This window comes from Falco punctatus, assembly GCF_963210335.1.
Source record: "Falco punctatus genome assembly, chromosome: 3".
NCBI lineage: Eukaryota > Metazoa > Chordata > Aves > Falconiformes > Falconidae > Falco > Falco punctatus.
Genome location: NC_137582.1, coordinates 117,927,153 through 117,950,334, shown reverse-complemented (window position 1 = coordinate 117,950,334; position 23,182 = coordinate 117,927,153). Strand labels below are relative to the sequence as shown.

Below are 23,182 nucleotides of genomic sequence, written 5' to 3'. Positions count from 1 at the left end.
CTTCAGCGCCGGCATGGTGCCAGGGCTGGGCACGTGCTGCGGTGTGGCTCCCGCCACCGCACGCAGCGAGGCGTTTAACCAGGTTATTGTTCCGCTGCACTTCTAACCTGCTCGTGCCGTAATTATTACTATTATTATTATTACTATTGCAAATTACATGGTGTGGTGCAAGGGGCTTGGCGGGCTGGCAGCCCCCGGTCTGCTGGCAGCAGGCTGGGCCCCTGGGGGGCTGTGCCTTGCCCGTGAGTGTCCCAGTACCCTGCAGCTCTCCCAGTATCCCACGGCTGTCCCGGTATCCCATGGCTGTCCCAGTACCCTACCCCATGGCTCTCCCAGTACCCCATGGGTATCCCGGTATCCTGTGGCTGTCCCAGTACCCCATGGCTGTCCCAGTACCCCATGGCTAATCTGGTGCCCTGTGGCTGTACTGGTACCCCACAGCTATCCAGGTACCCCATGGCTATCCCAGTACCCCATGGCTATCCCAGTGCCCCATAGCTATTCTGGTACCCCAGAGCTATCCTGGCGCCCCACAGCTATCTTGGTACCCCATATCTATCCCGGTGCCCCACAGCTATCCAGGTACCCCATAGCTATCCCGGTGCCCCACAGCTATCCAGGTACCCCACAGCTATCCCAGTGCCCCACAGCTGTCCAGGTACCCCATAGCTATCCCGGTGCCCCACAGCTATCCAGGTACCCCACAGCTATCCCAGTGCCCCACAGCTGTCCAGGTACCCCATAGCTATCCCAGTGCCCCACAGCTATCCAGGTACCCCATAGCTATCCCAGTGCCCCACAGCTATCTCGGTACCCCATATCTATCCCAGTGCCCCACAGCTATCCGGGTACCCCATAGCTATCCCGGTGCCCCACAGCTGTCCCGGTGCCCCACAGCTATCTCGGTACCCCATAGCTATCCCAGTGCCCCACAGCTATCCGGGTACCCCATAGCTATCCCGGTGCCCCACAGCTATCCCGGTGCCCCATGGCTATCCCAGTACCCCATAGCTATCCCGGTGCCCCACAGCTATCCCGGTACCCCACAGCTATCCCGGTGCCCCATGGCTATCCCAGTACCCCATAGCTATCCCGGTGCCCCACAGCTATCCAGGTACCCCATAGCTATCCCAGTGCCCCACAGCTATCCGGGTACCCCATAGCTATCCCGGTGCCCCATGGCTGTCCCGGTACCCCATAGCTATCCCGGTGCCCCACAGCTATCCAGGTACCCCATAGCTATCCCAGTGCCCCACAGCTCTCTCGGTACCCCATAGCTATCCCAGTGCTCCACAGCTATCCAGGTACCCCACAGCTATCCCGGTGCCCCACGGCTGTCCCGGTACCCCTCCCTGGCCGGGCAGGCAGTGTGCCCACGGGCAGGACTGGCTGGCAGGTCCCAGGGTGCCCCCCACCCCGGGGTGCCCCAGGGGATGCCCACGGGCGGGTACCTCCTGTCCCGGTGCCAGCCCACGCCGCGTGCCCCGCCGGCGGCAGGTCCCCGATGCCCCCCTCTCCCCCCCCTCCCCTTCCCCACCCCGGGGGTCCCGGGGTGCCGGGAGGCGGCGGCAGAGCCGCACCGGAGCCATCTTGCGCCGCCGCCGCCCGCTCTGACTCCCGGGGAAAATCCACCGCCGTGTCTTGGCTGCGCCGCGGCGGCGGCTCCGCACCGCTCCGCACCGCTCCGCACCGCTCCGCACCGCTCCGCGCCCAGCCGCGCTGCACTGCGGGGCCGCCGCCACTCGCATGGTGCCGCCGGCCCGGGCCGAGCCGGGAGCAGCCGGGCCGGGGCGGCGGGGCCGGGGGCGGCGGGGCCGGGCCGTCGGGGAGCCCCCCGGCAGCGGCCGGAGGATGTAGGCGGCGGGAGCGGGGTAAGAGCGGCGGGGGCGCGGGGGGGGCTGTGTCCCGGCGCTGCCCGGGCCGGTACCGCGGGGCTGCGCGCCCGGGGCTGCTGCTGCCGCGGGGGCATCGCCGGCCGGGCGGGGGTCCCGCTCCCGGGGGATCCGCGGTGCCTTTCGGGGGGGGGGGGGGGGCGGCTCTCCCCACCGGGGCCGTGCGGGACGCCCCCCCCCCCCCCCAGGAGACGGGGCGTGTGGCGCGGGGATCCATCCAGCCCTGCCGGGCGGGTGCTGGGGGGAAGCCGGCAAGATGGCTGGGGGCAGCGCAGTGCTCGGCTCAGCCAGCGCGGCGGGTCGGGACCCCGCGATGGGTGCGGAAGAAGGGGTGCGGGCCCCCCCCAGCTCCTGGGGCTGTGGGGAGGGGGCTGAAGCCCCCAGCCCCCCCAGCCTGTCTCCCTGGAAGGTGACAGCAGCCATCCTGGTGCTCTCCCGCTGCAGAGGGCTCGGGCCGGGGCCGGCCAGGCCCAGGACCCCTCCCCAGCCTGGTGGTGACCCCCCTGGGAGGGCTGGGGGGCAGGGGGACTGGGTGCTGGGGGTCCCGGATCCGGGGCTGCCGGTGGGGGCTGGGGGCTGGCAGGGAGCACGAGCCGAGCTGTGACTCTCCCCGTGCATCCAGGCTCCATGGCACAGCGCAGCCTTGGCAGCCGAGGGGAGCTTTGCGGGGGTCTCTCTCCTCTCGTCACCTGCCTTCCCCTGGACGGTTGAGTTTTGTTGGAGAAGCCGATCTGATCCCTCCGCCCTGTGCCAAACCTGCAGAGCAAGTTGGCGCTGGGACCGCTCTCCATCCCGTCTCTCTCCATCCCGTGACATCCAGCCCTGCACATCACCTCCCTCCCGGGGCTGCCCGCAGCGGGTCCCTGCCTGCCCCCCGCGCTGGCCACGAAGCCCTGAGCAGGCAGGAGGGGACAGAGCCAGGCTGTTGGGTGCTCCCAGAGTCCGAGCTGGGAGCAGGTGGCCTCCCTTGGTGTAAATCAGGGCAGGATCTGGCCACCAGCGCAGATTCCCCTTTAGGAAATGGATGTCATTTCCCGTCTATCTCGGTTCCTCGCCCCAGTGCTTCCACTGTCTGCCCGCACGTGTCCACGGCTCCCAGCCCTTGAGGACCCCATCTGCTGGGGGATGGAGAAGGGGGACAGCCACCAGGAGATGGGCACGGCCACGCTCAGGAGGCTGGAAGGCATGTCAGCCCTTTCAAAGCGCTATTCAAGTGCAGGCCAGGCCGAGAGGGAAAAAAATCACCATCAAAGTGACTGTGGAGCATCTGAGCTGGAGGGGCCCTTGGCTCTGGGGGCAGCGAGAGCACTGGCACAAGGCGGTGTGGGCATGAGCCACCTCCGGGGCCACCTTGGGGGTTGTTACCCCACCAAGCCTGGGCACCGGGACTGGCTCCAGGCATCCCTGCTGTGGGGAGTGGGTGACACAACCATGGTGTCCCCATGGGCAAGCAGGCTCCAAGCCCCTGGTGCCCAAATCTCCCTCCTGAGTGCCAGGGCTTGTGCTGTGGTGTGGGCTGGAGGAGCAGCCCCCAGCCCTCCTGCCAGCCTGGGCAAGGCACGGGGAGGGAGTGCAGGGTGGTGGGGAGCGCAGGCTGGGTGTCCCTGGGGGGGCTTCCTTCAACCTCCCCATCACCAGCTGAGAGGCAGCGTCGTGCCGGGACCTGCGGGACACAGGGCCTGGGCAGGAGCGCCGAGGCTGGTGGCTGCGCTGGTGTGAGTCTCCACAGGTCTGCCCACCCATGCAGGCAGGATCAGGCCCTGAGCTGGGGTCTCATGCCCAGGTGCTGCTGCTGCGGCTGGGGCTGGAGCTCCAGATCCAGGTTTTGCAGACACTCGTGTCTCTCTGACAAGCTGATCCAAAACCCTGGATCCCACCCAGCTAGAAATTTGGATCTGGAGCCAAAGGTGACTCTTGGCCCTTATTGCCATCACGGGCGAAGCTAAAATCTGGATCTGAGCGGCGACGCGAGGAGCCTGGATCCAGCTCAGGAGCTGAATGTGTGGCTTGTGTTCCTTCTGCCCACCAAATTGGATTTCCTGAAATAGCCTGTTGAAGACCAGAGCACGGCAGGGACTGAACGACAGGTCACCAGGGGTGTGGAAGCCCCACCAAGATCCTGGCTGCTTGCTTCAAGACGTTGGCAGCTGGCAATAATAGTAATATACGGTGCCATTGCCGGGAGAGTGCAGCGCTGGAGAGCTAAGAATAGCAGGCGAGACGTGCCGGCAGCTGGGGGACTCGCCGGGAGGGCCGGGGTGCACGGGTGGCTGTGTCCTGGCAGACATCCCGGTCATGGGGTGGATGGAGGTGGCAGCCTGTATCCCTCACATCAGGGAGGGCATCCCCGTGGTGCAGGTGGCATGGGGCATGGCCAGTGCCAGTGGAGGACAAGGGGAGGGGGACGTGCCAGCCCTGCGTAGCGCCCTTCAGCGTGGCCTCGGGGCTCTGGCACCCCTGGGTGTACAGCCTGGGCTGCCAAAGTGGCCGTGGGATGGTGGCCCTCTTGATGGCCCTGGGATGCCCAGTTCTCTTATGAGCAGCAGCATGGGGAGGCCACCCCAGGAGACAAGGAGGAGGCCAGGCTCTGAGCTCAGCACCCCTCACTCACCTCCCCCAGGCTGGGCAGGATCGAGCCCCTTCTGCTGTCCCTGCCCTGCCCAGCGGTTCATCCCAGGGCCGTACGGCGCTGGCCGTGGGGGGACACAGAGGGCATGGCTGCCATGGGCACGCGAGCCAAGCCGCGGGGGGCCCGGGCTGCTCTCTGCCAGCCGTGGCAGCGGCACGTGGCAGCAGAGCAAGTGCCCGTCAGATTAAGGAGAATTAATTTGTACTTTCCCTGTTTCCACGGGGCTGGGGGTGCTGCGGGCAGCTGGTGTCCCCCTCCTGCAGCAGCTGTGCTCCTGCAGCTCCCATGGCAGCACCTCTACAACCTGCCCTCAATCCTAATTAGATTTCCCACATTGCCCCCCCCCAGCTCACTCCTCCCCAAATGCTGGAGTGGGAAGGAGCCATGACATGGTTTCTGATCAGCTTCTGAATTCAGATTTCTCTTGGCTGTCGGTGGAGGAGGCTTCTCACAGCCTTTGTCTGGTGCTGCCGGAGCAGGGTGCTGCTCTGCGCTTCCCCTCGATGCCGTGGCGGCAGGTGATGCCGGTGCCCTGGGTAGACCCTACAGAAACACGGCGCTGGGGGTGAACTCACCAGCACCCACGGACCCCGCCGTGCACGGCTGAGTGGGAGCCCGGGCAGGCGGCATCCGTGCTGCAGCCCCGCTCCGTTGGGTGCTGGGGCTGCCGTGCTGGTGGTGCCATGCTGGCTGCTCCTGGCAAGCACCGAGCGCTGCTGCTGCTGTTTTCCTGGGGCTTGTTCTGCCTTGCTCCTGGGGGACCGGGCGGCTGGTGCGGGAGCTGGGCACCGTGCCCGTCCCGGTGCGGCTCCACTGCGGCCGGTGTATTGCTGGGTTTGGCTCCTTCCCCGACACCCAGGCCTTGTCGGCAGCGAGTTGTGGCTCTGAGTGAAGCCAGGGGATGCAAACACTTCCCAGCGCTGCCAAGCCCCAATTAATAGCCTGTGAATCATGATGCCGTTGGAAGAACAGATGTTTGCGGCGTGGTTGCCAGCACTCGGTGTTTCACTGAGGGTCTGTTTGGCCTTAAACTGGCAGCTTCGGAGGACAGGCGGTGGCAGGAGCCTCGCTGCCTGCCTGGTCCTCTCCCCTCAGCAGGGCCGAGAGCCGTTTGGGCTGGAAATTAGCTGAAGTTTTTGGTGGGCAGAGCGGAGCGGGAGAACAGCCTGTCCGTGGGCGTGTGGGGGTGCCGCTTTGGAGCGAGGACTGCGAAAGCTGAAGGTACTGAATCCCGACGTGATGCCCGGTGGGGGACCTGCTGGTGTCCTATCCCCAGTGCTGTGGCCTTGGCCCAAGGCACCCCCTCCCCATCTCCCCCAGGGGTGGAGGAGCTGTGGTCGCACTGGGGGCTCTGGGCCCAGTGGTTTGGAGATGGTGAGCTGGTTGTTAGTGGGGAGATGCTGCATGTCTTGATGTGGCTGTTCCTGCCGTGGTGGTGCAGCTCGGCTGGGTCGGTGTGCCCAGCTGGTGGGTCGGGGCGAGACCCCGTGGAGGTGGATGCGCCCTGGGTGCCTTTGGTGCACCTGAGCTGAGGGTGTCTCAGTGTTTCATGTCAGGGCATGTGTCTCTCTGGGCTCCCCCATGTCCTCTGGGTGGGGGCAGCTGGGGACATCCCCATGGTGGAGGAGCTGCAGTGGGTGCTGGTGGGTGTTGGGGGTGCGGGCACGCAGGGAGCCGGCAGAGTGAGGGCTGCACGCAGGTCCTGCGGGGTGCAGAGGTGCATGGGGATCTGTGGGGTGGGAGCAGCGGGGTGCACGTGGCTGTGGGGCCGTCCAGAAGCACAGGGATGCAGCAGTGGTATGGGGTGGCTGTGTGTCCATCCTGGCATGTGGGGCTGCGTGTCCGTGTATCCATCCCAGTGTGTGGGGCTGCGTGTCCATCCTGGCATGTGGGACTGTGTGTCTGTCCTGGCATGCAGGGCTGTGTGTCCATCCTGGCGTGTGGGGCTGTGTGTCTGTCCTGGCATGCAGGGCTGCGTGTCCATCCTGCTGTGTGGGGCTGTGTGTCTGTCCTGGCATGCAGGGCTGTGTGTCCATCCTGGCATGTGGGGCTGTGTGTCTGTCCTGGCATGCAGGGCTGCGTGTCCATCCTGGTGTGTGGGGCTGCGTGTTCCTCTGGGTGTGTGGGGCTGTGTGTCTGTCCTGGTGTGTAGGGCTGTGTGTCCATCCTGGCATGTGGGGCTGTGTGTCCCTCTGGGCGCGTGGGGCTGTGTGTCTCTCTGGGTGTGTGGGGCCGTGTGTCTGTCACGGCGTGTGGGGCTGCATTTCTGTATTGGCATGCAGGGATGTGTGTCCCTCTGGACGTGTGGGGCTGCGTGTCCGTCCTGGCATGTGGGGCTTTGTGTCTGTCCCGGCATGCAGGGCTGTGTGTCCATCCTGGCATGCATGGCTGCATGTCTGTCCCAACATGCAGGGCTGTGCGTCCATCCCGGCGTGCGTGGCTGCGTGTCCGTCCATCCCTGTGCGTGGCGATGCAGCAGGGCGGTGCGTACGGGGTGCTGCGTGGGCGTGCGGGCGCTGCTGGCGTGGGCAGCCCCTTCCCGGGGGTGCGTGGCGGTGCGCGGGGGTGGCCGGAGCGCGCCGGGGAGCGTGCGTGGGTGTGTCCCCAACGTGCGGGGCCGACGGCTCCGCCACCGCCTTGCGCTTGCTGGAAGGTGTCGGTGTCGGAGCGTGGCCACCGCCGCGCCGCCGTGGGTGGCCGTGACCCCGGGGACACCTCCCGCTGGGCTGGTGGCCGCTCGCTGCACGGCCTGGCCGCGGCATGGGCAGCCCACAGGGACTGTGGAGGAAGAGAGCGAATCCAGCCGCCGTGCCGCTTCCATCCTTCGGCTCCTGCCGAGCCCAGGCGGGCAACTTCATGGCTTAGCAGCGGTGGCAGGGTGAGTGGGGCGGTGGGCGCAGGAGAAGGGGCTGCTGGGTGGGAGGGGAGTGGGTCTGGCTCTGTGCAGGGGGGTCCATGCCTTGTAGACCCCCTCTCCCGGGGCAGCCCTGCTTTGTTCACAGAGGTACAGCCCAGTGCCCCCAGCCCCCAGCCCGGGCAGAGCGGGAGCGCCCCCCCCCCCCCCCCCCCCCCCGCCGGTAGCCTGCAGCTCCTCGGAGCCTTTCCCAACCCTTTCCTGGCCGAATCCTCCTCCCTGGCAGCCACCCCCCCGTCTCGGTGTGCAGCGTATGGCTCCCAGCCAGCCCTCGCCCAGACAAGCCCCGGCACAGCCTTGAAGCTTGCCCGGCCGGGATGGGGAGTTCCCAGCCCAGAGGTCTCTCCTGCCTTTCCCTGCAGCCCTGCGCTGGGCTGGGGGCCGTGTCTGCTGGGGTGGGGGGCTGTGCGTGTTGTGGGGGGTGTGCCGGGACTGGGGGCCAGGGGCTGTGCATATTGGGGCTGGGGGCTGTGTGCGCTGGGGCTGTGCATGCTGTGGGTGGCAGCCTGGGCTGTGCCTGAGCTTGGGGACTTGGGGACGTGGTGCGCTCAGCCCTGGGGACACGGTGGTCTCAGCGCGGGTATTTGCTCAGGATGAGGGGGGTGAGACCCCCTTGCCCCAGGCCCAGCGCTCCCCGAGCTGTGCAGCACTGGGGTCTGTGGCTGGCTGCGGGGCGAGGGGGGAGCGGGCCATGTAGGGGCGAGGCTTTGCTGCGTGCTCAGAGCTGGGGGGACATGCTGGCCTCCCCCGAGCCCCCCCCGGGGTGGGTGTTGATTTGCCTGCCCGTGGCTTTCCAGGGAGCTGAGTCCCAGGACGGCCAGACCAAGCGTGTCCTGGAGTGGGGCAGGGTCCCCTCTGTGGTGTCTGTGTGTTGGCCCGTGGATGGAGCCGGGGACCCCCGGGTCTGCCTGCCTGCCAGATGGCTCTGCTGCCGGGGAGTGGCACAGCTGGTGCCAACATCTGTGCTGTGAGCCCTGCCTGTCTTTGGTTCGCTCCTTGGCATGATCACGCTGGCAGTTCGGTCCCCCCGTACCTCTCCCTGGTTTTCCCCCACCACCTTGCCTCTCCATGAGACAAACCTGTACTCTCTGGTGGGTTTTATTAGAGGGGAAACTGAGGCAGGAGGGAGGGAAGTAGCAGAGCCCTCCTCCGATCCCCATCATCCTCAGGCTCAATCCCACGCCTCACCCTGGGTTGTTTTTTCGTGCTGAGAGATGCCAAGAGCTGGGGGGAAGCAAGGCTGTCCCGGAACACAGCTCCTGGCCATGTCTGCCCTGGGCGCTGGAGCCGCCCAGCTCCTCCTGCTGCTGCCTGGTGCGGCCCTGGCCTGGGGCTGCAAGAGGGGCTGGCGGCAGGGCTGCAGGGTGGCTGCCTGTGGTGGCAGTGGTGGCTGTGGTGCCCATAGTGGCTGTGGCAGTGGTGGCCGTAGTGGTCATGGTGGCAGTGGTGGCCATGATGGCTATGGCAGTGGTGGCCATGGTGGCCGTGGTGGTGGCAGTGGTGGCCATGGTGGCTGTGGCAGTGGTGGTCATGGTGGCCGTGGTGGTGGCTGTGGTGGCCATGGTGGCTGTGGCAGTTGTGGGCATGGTGGCCATGGCTGTGGTGGCCATGGTGGCTGTGGCAGTTGTGGGCATGGTGGCCATGGCTGTGGCAGTGGTGGCCATGGTGGCCGTGGTGGTGGCCGTGGCGGTGGCGGCCGGGCGCTGTCCGCCGTGCTGATCGCCCCACGCTGCGTGGCCAGCCGGGACCCGGCAGCGCGTCCCCCCCAGCTCCCCTGGGGATGCCAATGGGTGCGCTGGGGCTCGGGGTCCCCCCCTCCCCGGGGACATCCCGGCCCGACGCTGGCCTTTGATGTGCAGCAGCTCCAGACAGGGCTGGCAGGACGGGCAGCCACCCCCCGGCCGTGCCCGCCACCCCCCGCCCTGCCTGCCAGGCTGGGCACGGCTCATGGTCCCGCTGCACAGGTCGGACGGGGACAGGGCACCGCCAGCCGGGCCGGCGAGTGGGGCAGGGCAGAGCAGGGCACCTGGGGACATGGGCCACCAAGGCTCCGTCACGCCCTGCCAGATTTGGGGCAGGCAGAGGAGGTGCTGCCGGCTCTGCTCGCAGCACCCAGGTGGGCGCAGGGTGGCCCATGTGGCGTGCCCGGGCCAGCACCGCTGCCTGGGGACACTGTGCCCACCTCCCCCGCCCGAGCCGTGGCCCCCACCACAGCACCGGTGTCAGCGCTCCCAGAACAAAATGTCAAACCATGCAAATGAGACTGCGGGAGCGGCTGATTGAAGGGCCCTGCCCCGCCTCAGAGTTGCAATCAAATATGCAAATGGCTCCCGAGGAGGCTAGTGAAGGCTATTAATAGCGGGGGATGAGGCTGTGAGAAAGCACGGTGTTCCTTGAGAGGATGAGGCTGGGGGCTGAGCTGGTTCTGCTTGTCTCTCTGCCTGGCATGTGCCACCTGGGCAGGCACCCACCCCTCTGCCGATGCCCCGCACGGGATGTCGGGTGGTCCCTGTGGGGACCCCACGGGCACCAGGTATCGCTTTATGGTTTTGGCCACCATGACCCTTGGTGGGGCGGGTGCTGCCGGTGTGCCCGCGCTCCTGCCCGCGCTCCTGCCCACGCTCCTGCCTGGCATCCTGCGCCGCCGCGGTGTGTCTCTGTGCCGAACCACTGGGAAACCCCGCGGGAAAATTGCATTCGCTGAAAACGCCAGGCTGAGATTTCCCCCTTGGGGAGTCTAACCTCAAACAAGGAGGAATTAGGTACCCGGGGGACCTGGGCACCGCTGGGGGGGTGACAGTGGCTCAGTCTGGTGGGGGGAGCTCAGCCTGAAGCAGGCGTCACAGTTGCGGTGGAGGGAGGGAGGAGGGGGCTGGGGAGGGCTCCTCCTGGCCCCCATCCTTCACCCTGCGCTTTCATCTCCTATTCTCTTTCTTGGTTTCCTTCCTTTGCCATCAAGGCGGAGACGTCCCTCTCCTGCCAGCTCCAGGGTGAGCACGATGAGGCAGGTTCCCACCGTGCTGTCCCCAGTGTCCCCAGCTGGTGCAGGGGTCTCTGTGTGTTTGAGCCCCCGCTGCAGCCCGTCCACCCCATCTCATGGGTCTCAGGAGCTGGGAACCACCTGACCTTTTTAGAAAACTGTGGAAGTAAGGCTGGAGACAACAGTAACTAATTACTTAAAATCTGAAACTGGAATAATTAGCCCAATTAACAGTCTCAGGTGACGTCTTATTCCATCTGATAACGGCCTGAGGAAGAGGGAAATTAATTAACCCATCAGCCTGACATTTGTAGGTCACCACCGGCTCCTCCTGCCTGTCCGGGCTGGAGCAGGGATGGTTTGGGGGTGCCCATCCCTCTTGGTGCAAGAGGTCTGTGTCTTTTGGGGGTCTTGGTGCAGGGAAGGGGGTTGCAGGTGAGCCCTGATGCCAGCCAGAGGAGATGGGTTGGGGGCTGGCAGGTGTGGGGAGAGGGTGCCCTGCTCCGAGGCTGGGGTGATGAGCACTGGGATGGGGCTCGGCATCCCCCGGGAACGCTACCAGCGCAGGTTTGTTAGTAGAGATGGCAGCTGTAGGCCTTTAAGGTTGCTGTGGAAACGGTGGTGTTCGTGACCGGGAGGAGCCTCCTGCTTTCCAGGCAGGGCCCCCCCATCACTGTGGGATGGGGACCCCCACCCCAGACACCTCGGACCACACAGACTCCCACGTCTGGGGAGAGACACGGCGAGGGCATGGCTGTGCATGCGCAGGCGTTGGGTGTGCAGCTCCCTGCAGGCCAGGCCCCCTCCCTGCCTGCATGGACCCCCCCCAGCCCCAACTCATCCTTGGCATGGCCGGTGGTGCCAGGCAGGGCTGCACACGCATGCACACGCATGCACACGCATGCATCCCTGCACGGTGCAGGCTGCCAGCGTGCGCACCTCCCTGAGCAGCACAGCTGTGCCCCTCCACCCCCTGGGGACCCCGTCCTCACACCTCCGCCGGCACGCGGCCGTGCACGCTGCCAGCACTGGAACGTGCACATGTGCCTGCCTGCGCCCCAGCCTGGCACCGGGGCCGCGGTACCGTGCTGCCTGCCCTGCCTGGCGTGGCACGGGGTGCAGAACGTGCCCAGGCAGAGCCCCCGGCTGCAGCCCCGCGGGCAGCTCGGTGAGGCCTCGGTGCTGCTCTCAGCTCTTGGAGTTTTAATGAGGTAAATTGTATAAAAGGCTCAGTTTGCCCTAAATGCCCATCCCTGCGTGAAGCTGCTGCAGCACAGCCCTGACCCACCTTGGGAGCTGGGCAGGGGGCTAGGGGCTGGGCATATGCTCCCGGCCTGTGCACGTGGCAGTGCTAGGAGGAGGAGGATGATGAAGGCGTTTTAGCACATTTGCAATCATTTCCCTCCTCCCCCCCAGGTTTACAGCTTACCTCAGCGGCTTATCAGCCTCCAATCTCATTAAATCAGGCAAATTGTAACATCTGATATTTTATGGAGATTAAGGTGTGCGCCCAGACTCTATAATTATCAGCAAAGATGTATTTACAATACCTTGTTGCTAGTAAACAAAAAATAACTTCAGATCAAAGTGCTTTAACAGAGAAATAAATCTGCCCACAGAGCCCCGCTGTGGCGCACAGCATGGAGACGTCGGCGCTGCCCGCGGCGGGTGGGCATTGCTGTGGGATGCGTGGGGGGTGGTTCGGGGATGTCCCTGGTCCCACGTGGCTGCTGCGGGTCCTGTGTGCTGGGGCCATCCCCAGGCTGTGCTTGGGTCTCCCTTGCTGGCATCTCCCATGGGTGCCCGGTGGCTCTCACCTCTCCGACCACAGGTCCGCCAGGGGTTTCCACCCCGGAGACCTCCCCGTGCCCCTGCTGACACAGGGCTGGGATTTATTGGCACAAGCATGTCAGCAGCGGTGGCAGTGCCTTGCCCCTCAATTTTTCACCACGGTGGGAGCGCTGCGGATTACCGATGCGATGATGCTGGTTTATTGCTGCCTGAAGTGGATTTATCCACGTGGCGGGGCCCAGGCTCAGCGCCGGTGTAAATCACCGCAGCGTGGCCGGCACGAGCCCCAGCACCGTGGCTGCCTCCTCCCACTGGGCCAGGGCATTCCAGCCCCCCCAGGGTTTTTTGTGGCTGGGACCCCCGCGGGGCCATATGCTGCACCCCTGGGCTTGGCTGCCCAGCAGCAGGCATGGCGGTCCCTTCTCTGTCTCACTCTCCTGCCCGTTGAAATGAGAATAAAATGGTGATAATGCTGCAGATGTCCTCTGGAAAGGGCTCTGAGGCAGATGAAAAGCCCTACTTAAGAGTGAGGCCATTATTATTAATAACTCAGAGCAAGGCTGTAAATTCAGCCGACACAGCTATTACGGGAAATGAACCTGCTCCCGTGCTGGATCCAAGGCTGCCCGGGTGTGGGATGGGGATGAGGACAGGGATGGGGACAGGAGAGTGGGGCTGGATGGCCGTGTGGCTGCTGGCTGCGTGGTGTCCATAGCCACTGGGGCAGTGTGGCTGGAGGGGGCAAAACATCTTGTTAGATCCCAGCACTCTTTGGGCTTGCGCAGACTATCTGTGGGCTTTTCTGGGATGGTCGGAGGTGTGAGGGAGAGGGTGAGGAGCATGGGTCTCCCCCCCAGCAGGAAAGGAGTTGGCTGAGCTTTGCAACAAGGCTGAGACCTGGCTGAAGCTCAGGACAGTGGTGACACAGGAGCGTGGCTGGTGCCGGTGCCAGGGCTGGGTGTGTGGAGAGGGGCCGTGGTGCCGTAGCTGGCACAGGGCTAGGGCAGGACCCGCTGTGACCATCCTAGTGCAGGCTGACTGTGCCCAGCTGGGGAGTGTCCCTGGCGGTATTGCACCTTGGCAATGGTTATATTAAATAAAAATAACCCGGTGCCATTCATTGCCCGGTGCCTGCAGCCAGGTCAGCAAAAGACAGAGAGCTGCCGCGGCTTTGGCTCTGTCGAGATAACTTCATCTCTGGCACCGCCGCCCCACCAGCGGGGCAGCCCTGGGGCTGACGGCGTGTGTGTACCCAGGATGGCAGAGCTGGGTGGGGGTCGGGCAGGGGGTCCTGTGGGGGCACATGGGGTCACAGGGTGCTGTGGCCATGGCCACGGGCTGGTGGTGCTGCCTGTGCCCAGCTCGGGAGCTTCTGCGGGGGAACAAGCTTTGATATAAATATCTTTTTGCTCAGCACACGACCTACTTTCCAGACAATGCCATTAGCCTCCCGACTCCCTCATTCATCTTCTGCCATCCTCCCCCAGCCCGCCCCGTGGCAGCGCCCGCACCAGCGCTGCGTGCCGGGCCATGGTGTGGTGAGGCAGGATGGGCACGTAGCTCGGTGGCACCATGGGGACCCCCGTGCTGGGGCTTGGGGCCAGCTGGCAGCCCCATCCCCACGGCTGGTGGGGGGCTCTTGCTGCGTGGTCCCTGCCCCTGCTCTGGCCTTGGAGGGGGTGGCTAGGTCTCCTTCGGGGTTTCTGCACCCTGTCCTGGAGGGTACTCAGTTCCTGCATCCCTTCCTGCTGTCTCCATCCCCGTTCCCTGGCACAGTCCATGCCCTGTCTGGCAAACAGCCTCATCCAGGGGCATCCTCATCCAGGCACAGCCCTGTTGCAGCATGTAGGGGCCAGGGCCCCTCCTGAGCCCCCAGGAGCATCCCTGATGCTGGGGCCACACATGTGGTTCATCCAGGGATGATCCTGCAGGAGCTCCCATGTGGTGGCAGAGGCTGTTGCACACTTGGCAGCTGTTGAGCGGCTGGTGGGATTAGGGGCAGGTTGGGCAGAGGGTGCCCTGTGCCACTGGCATGGAGCTGCCTGGTCCCCCCAGCCCCTGGTGCCAGCCCTGGCATGGGTTTTCCCCTGAGAGCTGGAAGCACCACCCCAGGAGGCAGGGCAGCCCCTGAGCCCACCGCCTGCACACCTCCACGTGCTCCTGGGCTGAGCCCCCGCGCCTCCCTTGCAGCTAAAATTAAATATTCAATTTGTATTGCTGGTAAATCCTGTAAATCTCTTCTCTCTCTAAGCTCTTGTAGCAGGAATATCGGTGGTGTAATCTCCACGGGGGCCCATCCCGCTGCCCTTCACAGCTCCCCAGCTCAGACCACGCTCCCCTTTTCCCGCATCTCCCTGTGAGATGCTTTGGAGGCTGGTGGCAGAGTGGGACCCTGGTGCTCATGGTGAGCACCCTGCGGCAGAGCACCCCATGGCACCCACCCTGCCTGTGCTGCCTGCTTCAGGGCTGAGGATGCGCGCTGTCCCCACACTGTGCATGACGGGTATGCCAGTGCCTGGGTGACCAGTGTGGTCCTGCCACCATGCCCCCCATGCCTGCCATGCTCCCAGTTTGCCAGCTATATCCCTCCTTTGCTCTGTCCCTGCACCGGGCCCGCGCTAAGAGCATTGTGCAGAATTATGTATTTAAATATTTAGGTTTTCATCAGCTTTGCAAATTAAGCCCATCCATTAAAGTGGCAGTTTGGGTCCTCCGCTGGTGAGCTGGGCTGCGCTGTGCCTCAGGCTCGCTGTGCCCATCCCTGGCCTCAAGGAGCCCCACGTGTGGGATGCAGCCTGGGAATGGTACATGGTGGCCTGGAGCATCCCTGCCACCTCTGCTTCATCGCCATTCCCCGGTCCGGCTTGCTGGAAACCTTGGTCCCTGTGGCCCCGTTGCGGGAAGAGCCGTGGGATGGTATGGTGTTGCAAGGGGAAATGGTTGGGATGGGTGTTATTTGAGGGTGGAGCAGGGTGCCACGTGCTGGGGAACGTGGGGTGCAGAGAAATGGCAGTGGCAGGTGAGAGCCCTGGCACGGCCGAACGCCCGAGGGCAACGGAGCTGGGGATGGAAGGACCAGCCTGGCCAGGGGCCTGGTGGGGACGGGCAGGGGGCGGCCAGAGATCGTCGCTGCTGCCGCAGTTGGTGCTAATGCCGTGCCGCCCCGAGCTCTCCAAAGCAGCTTTGGAGTGATCCCTGGCTTAAGTCGTTACATCGTGTGGCCAGGGAGATAAGTGGCTTTTTAAGCCCAGGCAGCGTGGCCCATCCTGCCAACAAAGTGGGCTGCATGTGGGAGGAGAGGGCAAAATGGCACAGCCCAGGGGAGTGGGTGAGGAAACGGGACATCTGGCACCAGTGCTAGCCAGGGCCCCTGGCACAGCCAGCAGTGCCTGGGGGGCTGCCATGGCCCCCAGATGCCTGGAAAGGGTCCAGGGCAAGTCTAACTCCGGGGGGATGGCTGGAGCCCACCGCCCACCTGGGGCTGTGCTGGGCACTGGAACAAGGTGTCTGGCGGGGACACGGGCAGAGCACCCAGGGCGAGCGTGGCACAGGGGTTGCCCCCGCTCATCCCTTCCCTTTCCTGCAAGTGAACATCAGGTGTGTTGGTCTCGCGTCAGCTCTGTCCCACCAGGCTCCCTGGGGTCACCTGCATGTCGCCCCTTTCCACCCTGCGCTGGAGGGGCACCGGGGGATGTGCTGGCTGCTGCTGGGCCCAGGCAGCGCGGGCAGGTGTTGACTGCGTCCTTGAGAAGGAAGCTGTCTGTGGGTGTAACTGGTGATGGGTGCTCATCCATGCAGGGCGACACCCATGAACTCTGTGCCAGCTGGTGGAGGCTGGGGTCTCCAAGGCCCTGCCTGGCTGGGGGGTCCCTCCAGGATGGGCTCCTGACTCAGTTAGTTGGCTGTGGTCCTGCTGCTCTGGCCATGGGGTTCCACCTCTGACAGTCAGTTCCCCTGTGCTGTGTCCCGGCTCCCGTGGGCAGGATGAGCATCGCTGCAGCACCAAGGGGGCTGGAGGTGCCTGTGCCTCGGGGGCAGCTCGCCTCTGCAGCCCGTGCCCACTCGGGGATGCTGGTGTGGCCCCTTCCCCGTGCCACTGCTTTCCTTCCCCGCCAGCTTCTGTGTGGGCTCTGGCTGCTGCCCCAGCTGCTGTCTGCTTGTACAGGGCTTATGAAGAAGTGGTTTTTCTGCCAAGATCCAGGTTTGGGCTTTGCAGGGATGGAGCGCCAGGCTCCCATCTCCACTGGCTTTGCCCCGGCAGCTCCGGGATGCTCCGGCTCCCTCACACGCCCTGGCGCAGGAGCGTGGCTCTTGCCCCAGGGGAATCGGCTCTGGGGATCAGGGTCTCCGGGCAGGCGGTGCTGAGCGGTGTGTGCTGTGCGGGGCAGGGGGTCCCACTCCCCCCGTGGTGGCAGCGGCCAGAGGCACCTGCGTTGCGGCGGGGAGTCCCAGTGCTGGCGGCCGTGCTGGGATCCCTGGCAGCTGGGGCGCGTCATGGCTGTATTTCCTCGCTCTTCTCCAGGAGTAATTGCTCAGATGGGGACTTGGGGCAACTCCCATCCCTCTCCCGGCATGGTAATGAGTGAAGAAGACTCAAAGACAAATGGCTCATTAAGAAGCAGTGCTGCATTGCAGGATTTTTCATCCCACCAACCGCTGCATCAGCAGAGGCAGCACCTCTCGCGCTCGCTCTCCCCAGCCCTGGAGAAGGAGCTGTCAGGCAGCCGGGGCTGGTGCCAAAATTAATCATGTGCTTAATAACCTGCCCCTCCCGTTAAACGGCCTGTCCTCAGCACACGAGCGAGGTGGCAGCGCTGGGCTTGGGCTGTGGGTTGGGTGCCCGGGAAGTGCCCGTGCTGGGGGAGGAGGGACGTGCTGGGGCAGGCTGAGCCGGGGAGATGCCCCCCGGCATTGGGGTGCCAGGACCCCCCAGCCTGGCTCTGTCAGGTTGCTGGCCATCCGTGCTGGGTGCCACCAGTCCCTCTCAGTGGCCTCAGTAAATGCTTCTTGCTCTGCTCACATTTGCAATTCTTCAGCTGGTGTTTGTCCTTTGTGACTTTTTACAAATCTTGCCTCGTCCCTTATTGCCAGCAGTGCCCGGTTGGTTCCTGCCCCTCAGCCCTCTCCGGGCAGTGCCCGCCTGCAGCCTGCTCAGTTTTCTTCCATTAACACTAATTGGCTTTGATTTCCTGATTGCATCGAGCGTGTTTGCTGTGATTTTTGCATCCTGCTTGCTCCCCTTCCCGTTCTCCTTCCCTTTTCCCTTCCCTTTCCCCTGGCCAGCCCTTACCTACCGGGGTGACAAACCTCTCCCTAATGACACTCTTCCCTGCCTGACACAACTAATGGACCATCGGTGAGCTGCTTTCAGCTAATTCAACTTTTAAGAAAATAATGACTTGGCGCAGAATTACGTACTAAATTAGGTGATCTCTTACTAAGCCCCTCTTTTTTTTTGAGGCTGAGTAAATTTTACTAATACAAGCTAATAAAATAACAGAGCAATTAGTTTCCACAATCCTCGCTTACGAGTTGGGAAAAAGTAAATAGATTAAAAGCGCGGTGGAAATGACCTGGCGGTATTCCATATTTATTTTCTTCCGATGACTGTAGATCAAATTTGCTCAGCTCCTACATGGGAAGACCACTTTATTATTTTTTTTTCCCAGGCTCCAGCTTGCGCACGGTGCCGGGCGCTCACGCTGTGTGTTTGTTCTCTCCTGCTTTCATCCCCAGCCGTAAAGATCCCCAGCAGGACCCACGCTGGCAAAACCTCATGCTAATTTGCAAAGCAGAACGGGCCGAGCTTGTGCCTCTGCCGGGCTGGCAGCTGGAAAAAAAAAAATCCCTTTGCTCAAGCTGGAAAGCCAGGGTGGCGGGTGGAGGCTTTGTGAAGCATATGGCCAGATCCGGAGCAAATCAAAGTCGATGGCGAGGCGGCCACTGGGCCGGCTCTGGTGCCCGCTGGCAGGGAATTGCATAACAGGATGGGGCTGGGGATGGTTTTGGGGCTAAGCTGTGCGAAACACGTGTTGGTGGCTGTGCGGAGCCATCCCCGTCGCTGCTGGTGCGGGCAGCGCTGGTGTGGGGCAGCCTCAGGGGAGGAGAGAAGGCTGGGCTGCTGGAAAAATACCTGGCGAGTTGGGTCAGGCTGGTTTTGGGGAGGAACACCCTCTCTCTTCCTCCCTGGGCTTCATCCCTTTGTGTCGCTCCCCCAGAGCCTGCTGCCGCCGGGACACCCAGCGCCGAGGAGCTGCTGGCTGGGGCCATGAGGACAGCATCCCCCTGAGCGCTGGGCGGTAAGTGCCACCGACGGGCTTCACCGGGACCCCGGCACGCGCTGCCTGCGGTGGGGGCTGCTTGGGAAGGACAGGCCGCCGGGACCTCCTGGGTGCAGGGCCAGCAACCCCAGCTCTTGGGGTTTGACCTGGAAATGTTGGAAACCCCAGTCTTGCCCCTGTGCCTGGGCAGTTTGCTGGACCCAGGTGTTGCGGTGGGGTTTTGCTGTCCCATCACCTTCCCGCCGGTGGTCTTGGAGCTGGAGGAAATCTGGGGGTCCCTGGGTGCCACGGTGTCCCAGGGGAGTTCGGGCTTCTGCCAGCGCTGCCCCAGGGTCCCCGCAGCCCTGGGCCTCAGGAAGCAGAACCGCCTCTGCCAAGTGCCCCTGTGGGGAATTACGCAGGAGGCTGAATTTCAGCGTGACCCACAGTGTGGGGGGCTGTGAGCCCCTCTCCTCCATGTGCTGACCCTCGTGCTGGGGAGAGACAGGGTGGCAGCAGACATCAGAGGAAAGGTGGCGTTGGGGAGTTTCTCCAGGCTTTGGATGCAATAAAGGCAAGAAGTGAGTTATTTGTAATGGTAATTATGCTCTTCCAGTTTATCCTAGCACATAATTGTGTGGGCGGTAGGTTCCCACTGGTGGTAATTACCCTGGTGTTAAATGGCACAAAATTCAGCTGGGCTGGATTTTTACCCCTCTTTTTGAGTCTGCGGTTCGGTGGCACAAATCCACCATTTCCCGAGGGCTCTGCAGCGCAAGTGGCCTTCGGTGGGACACGGCTCCGGCTCTTGGCCACAGCCGGCTGCCCACGAGCCGTGCTCCAGCCCATTCCCCTGCCCTGTGTGGCAGCCGCCTGCCCGCACTGCCCACCCTGGAGAGGGAAGAATGAGCTCAGTGGCTTCTCCTGCCCTCTGCATGCGGCCATCCCTGCTGTGACATGGGGACAGGGACCCACAGGATCACTCCCAACCCCTTCCCCATCCCTAGCATGCCCCTTGGGGGGACTGACTGGTCCCTGGCCAGGGCACAGGCACCTACGTGGCTTTGGTGAGCTGGTACTGGGTGGGACCCAGCATCTTTCACCGTGGCATGTCCCCATCCTGTGCCATTGCCCTGCTCTGCCACTGCCAGTGGTGGTGGGAGGCTGCGGGTGCCTTGCCGGCGCGGTGGCGGGGCCCAGCTTTGTTTAATTGCTGCACCTGCTGAGCACAAAAGCCGGTTGGGCTTGTGGTGATGGGCTGCTCAGCTGTTTTGACTCCTTCTTCCTGCTGCAGCGGCAATATTTGGATCAGCTGCGAGCTTCCCTCCCCAAGCAGGAGGTGACAGCCCAGCCTGTGGAGGCAGAGCCGGGGCTGCGAGCCTGTCTGTCCGTCCATCTGTCCGTCTGTCCATCCTGCAGCTGCCCACTGGCTCGATCCCAGGGCCCGGGAGGCAGCCCCCTCGCGTGCTGCTGTGCCCGCTCCCCGTAGCAGCTCTCCCAGGAGGAGAGAGGCATTTCTTTTTGTAACAGGCTGCAGGATCCTTTGGTTAAAATGCAGCAATTAGGGGCCTCGTTGGAGCAGGAGCACGATTGTGAGGGCGGCAGGAGCGGCGTGGGACCCAGCCATCCAGCCTTGGAGCCAGGAGAGAAGCCAGTGGCAGAGGCTTCTTAGGGCAGACGCGTTCCCTGGGTGCTGCCATGGCTCCGTCTGCCACTTGCTGCCACCAACGCGGGCATCGCCGCCGGTCCCCACGCCCCTTGGGGGCCTCCAGCCCCTCTCCCTTCCCGGGGCTCCTCAGGGCATGTGGCCCCTCTGTCCCCACACATCCCAGACCCTCCTGGTGTCCCTTGTATCCAGTCCCCACGATGGACCCCACGTGCCGCAGGGACCATCCCATGGTCACCGTTCCCTGTGGCTGGTCTTGGAGACGGGCTGCCCACAGCACCCTGCCCAAATATGGTAACAAGAGTATTAATGATGCTTGTTAATTAGCCGAGCTACACTGGAGAATAAGTAATTTCCTCATTTATAATCATTCTGAAGGCAGAGCCTTTGAGGGCCTGTAAGTAAGACAAACCTTCCCAGGTGCATGCGGCTCCGGCGGCGGTGCAGGCTCAACGCTGCCCGTCCTGCCTCTGCTGGGGATGCCCCACGCGTGGCACGGCCACCTCCGCTCCCTGGCTTTCCATCTAGGGGGCTGGCAGGGCTGGGGGGGGCCGGGGGGGGCAGCCGATTGTGGGTCTCCATCTGCAGTTGCGTGCCGTGGCTGGGAGCACGGAGGGAGGACGGGCTGGATGGAGACATCAGAGTGCAGCCCCCCCGCGCCCCGCTGCAGCTCATTAATGGCTCTGTGAATCGCAACGGCTGAAAAACTCAGCCAGAACAGTTTTCCTAATGGAGAAACACTTCATAATATTTGGTGTTGGAGAAGAAAACAAGTTTCTGATGATGGCAGCGTGTCCTCCCTCGCCGTCTGCAGGCCTTGCGCTGCTTGCATCGCTGCCAGAAGCATCTTCTTCCCACTGCCCCCTCCAAGCAGCTGAGCTGGGGTGACCGCGGGTGCCCGGCCCCAGCACTGTGCCCCCCTTGCCCCACGGGCAGCCAGGCTTCTGGCATTCCAGCCCCACTTCACAAGGGCTCAGCCAGGGCCGGATCCTGCCCTGGGAGCTTCCCAGCCCCCTTGGTCAGTTCCCAGGGGACAGCCCCAATGTTTATACTGGTGGTGGGGCGCAGAGGGGAGCGTGACGCTGTGCCTGTCCCTGTCCCCACAGATGAGCCCGCAGGGACGACCCTGCAGGATGCCGAAGCTATGGGGCGGGTGCTGACACCATGAAGGGCTACCATGGGGAGCGTAGCCAGGCACAGCCCTCCTCCGGCCACCGCTGCCGCTGCATCCCAGAAGACTGCGAGCACCCTGCCGACTACGTCCAGCACGGCCCCGAGGGCCGGCCGCCGTACCTCCTCAGCCCCAGCGAGCCGTGTTCCCTGGAGCATCCCTACTGCCCGGCGCGGAGTCCTGGCACAGCCAGCGAGTGCCCGGGCGGGCCCCTGAGCGAGCCGCCCTCTGCCAGCGCCAGCAGCACCTTCCCGAGGATGCACCACGCGCAGCAGCCCTACGACTCCTGTGACGAATGCATGGCGACCGCCCACCCTGCCAGCAAGATCAACCGCCTGCCCCCCACGCTGCTGGACCAGTTTGAGAAGCAGCTGCCGCTGCACCACGACGGCTTCCACACGCTGCAGTACCCGCGGGCCGGCAGCGCCGAGCCCCGCAGCGAGAGCCCCAGCCGCATCCGCCACCTCGTCCACTCCGTCCAGAAGCTCTTTGCCAAGTCCCACTCCCTGGAGGCGCCGGCCAAGCGGGACTACAACGGTGCCAAGATGGACGGCCGCGGGGACGGCTACCACCACCACCACCATCACCACCACCACCATCACCACCACCAGTCCCGCCACGGCAAGCGCAGCAAGAGCAAGGACCGCAAGGTGGACTCCCGGCACCGGTCCAAGATGATGGGCTGGTGGAGCTCCGACGACAACCTGGACAGCGACAGCAGCTACATGGTGTCCGGCCGGCACGCTGCCGACCAGGGCACCCAGTACTGTGTGGACGCTCCCGAAAGTGCCTTCAGAGACTTGACCTTGAAGAGTCTAAAGGGCGGCGGGGAAGGAAAATGCCTGGCCTGTGCCGGCATGTCCATGTCTCTGGATGGCCAGACGCTCAAGAGGAGTGCCTGGCACACCATGACCGTCAGCCAGGCCCGCGAAGCCTACCCCAGCGCCAGCGGCACCGAGAAGACCTTGATGCTTCAGGAAGCAAAGCCCAAAGACCGAGCATACCAGTACCTGCAGGTGAGGGGCTGGGCAGGGCGGGGGGCTGCCACCCCAGGGACCACAGCCGGCGATACCATGGGGTGAGCCGGGGCTGGGACCCCCATCCCAGGCAGCTCAGGATGCTGTGGGGATGCTCCAGCTCTGCTCCATGTCCTCAGCGCCTGCGCCCCATCCCCCCGGGTCCCACGCTGGTCCCCACTGTCCCCTCACTGGCCATGCCATGCGGAGCCCCCTCTGCCACCTCCTGCCCCATGCCACGCTGGCTCAGGGGGGCAGCCCAGCTCTGTCGGCTCGGGGCTGCCGGCAGCCCTGCGCCCGCTTCTTCCACACAGCTTTTATCCTGCTTGTGCCTGGCTGGGTGCCACTGCCCGCCTCGTCGCTGGGCTCCCTTCTAGGTCATCCCCTTCCAATTAAAAACTAATTAACTCTTCTCTCCCTTTCCTGGGGGAAGGAGACAGGGAGCAGCAATGCTGTGCTGGCCAGGGCAGGGGGCGGCCAGGGCCCCTCTCCGCCGGCGGTGGGGGCAGCAGGGCAGGGTGCTGGCCCCACTGCCCTCCCCATGGGGCCCGGGGGACACCGTCCCCCTGCCGCAGCCTGGTAAGGACCCCGTGGTGCCAGCGTCAGCGGCGCATGGCAGGACCGGCAGCCACGACATCAGCCGGGTGGCTGCGCTGGCATGGGTGGGATTTGGCCCAGCCGCGCACACCGGGGGGGCTGCGAGGTGGGAGCAGCTGCGCTGCCCTGCGCTTTGGGAATGGCCCCGCGTGGGGCACGGGCAGCCGCGGCTGTTAGGAGGGATCAGCTCTCCAGGGTTTAGGGGCTTTCCCAGGGGGTGAGAGCACCCAGGGTCTATCCCTGCAGCTCTGGGGTGCCGTGGGGAG

At 64.3% G+C, this 23,182-nt stretch overlaps 1 protein-coding gene across 6 annotated transcripts in view; it reads left to right on the top strand.

Moving 5' to 3' along the window:
• The first annotated feature begins 1,134 nt into the window (after window positions 1–1,134).
• Window positions 1,135–23,182, top strand: part of DLGAP3 (DLG associated protein 3) — a 28,737-nt gene continuing 6,689 nt past the window's right edge. For 3 of the 6 annotated variants that reach the window (XM_080378509.1, XM_080378507.1, XM_080378508.1), the window contains exons 1-2: window positions 8,855–18,505; window positions 21,239–22,319. In XM_080378509.1, the coding sequence (XP_080234635.1) occupies window positions 21,297–22,319 (1,023 nt within the window). In that variant the 5' untranslated portion in view covers window positions 8,855–18,505; window positions 21,239–21,296. Of the gene's footprint in view, window positions 7,400–8,854; window positions 22,320–23,182 lie in introns of those variants that run through there. The other 3 variants (XM_080378504.1, XM_080378506.1, XM_080378505.1) reach the window with 3 other exon arrangements.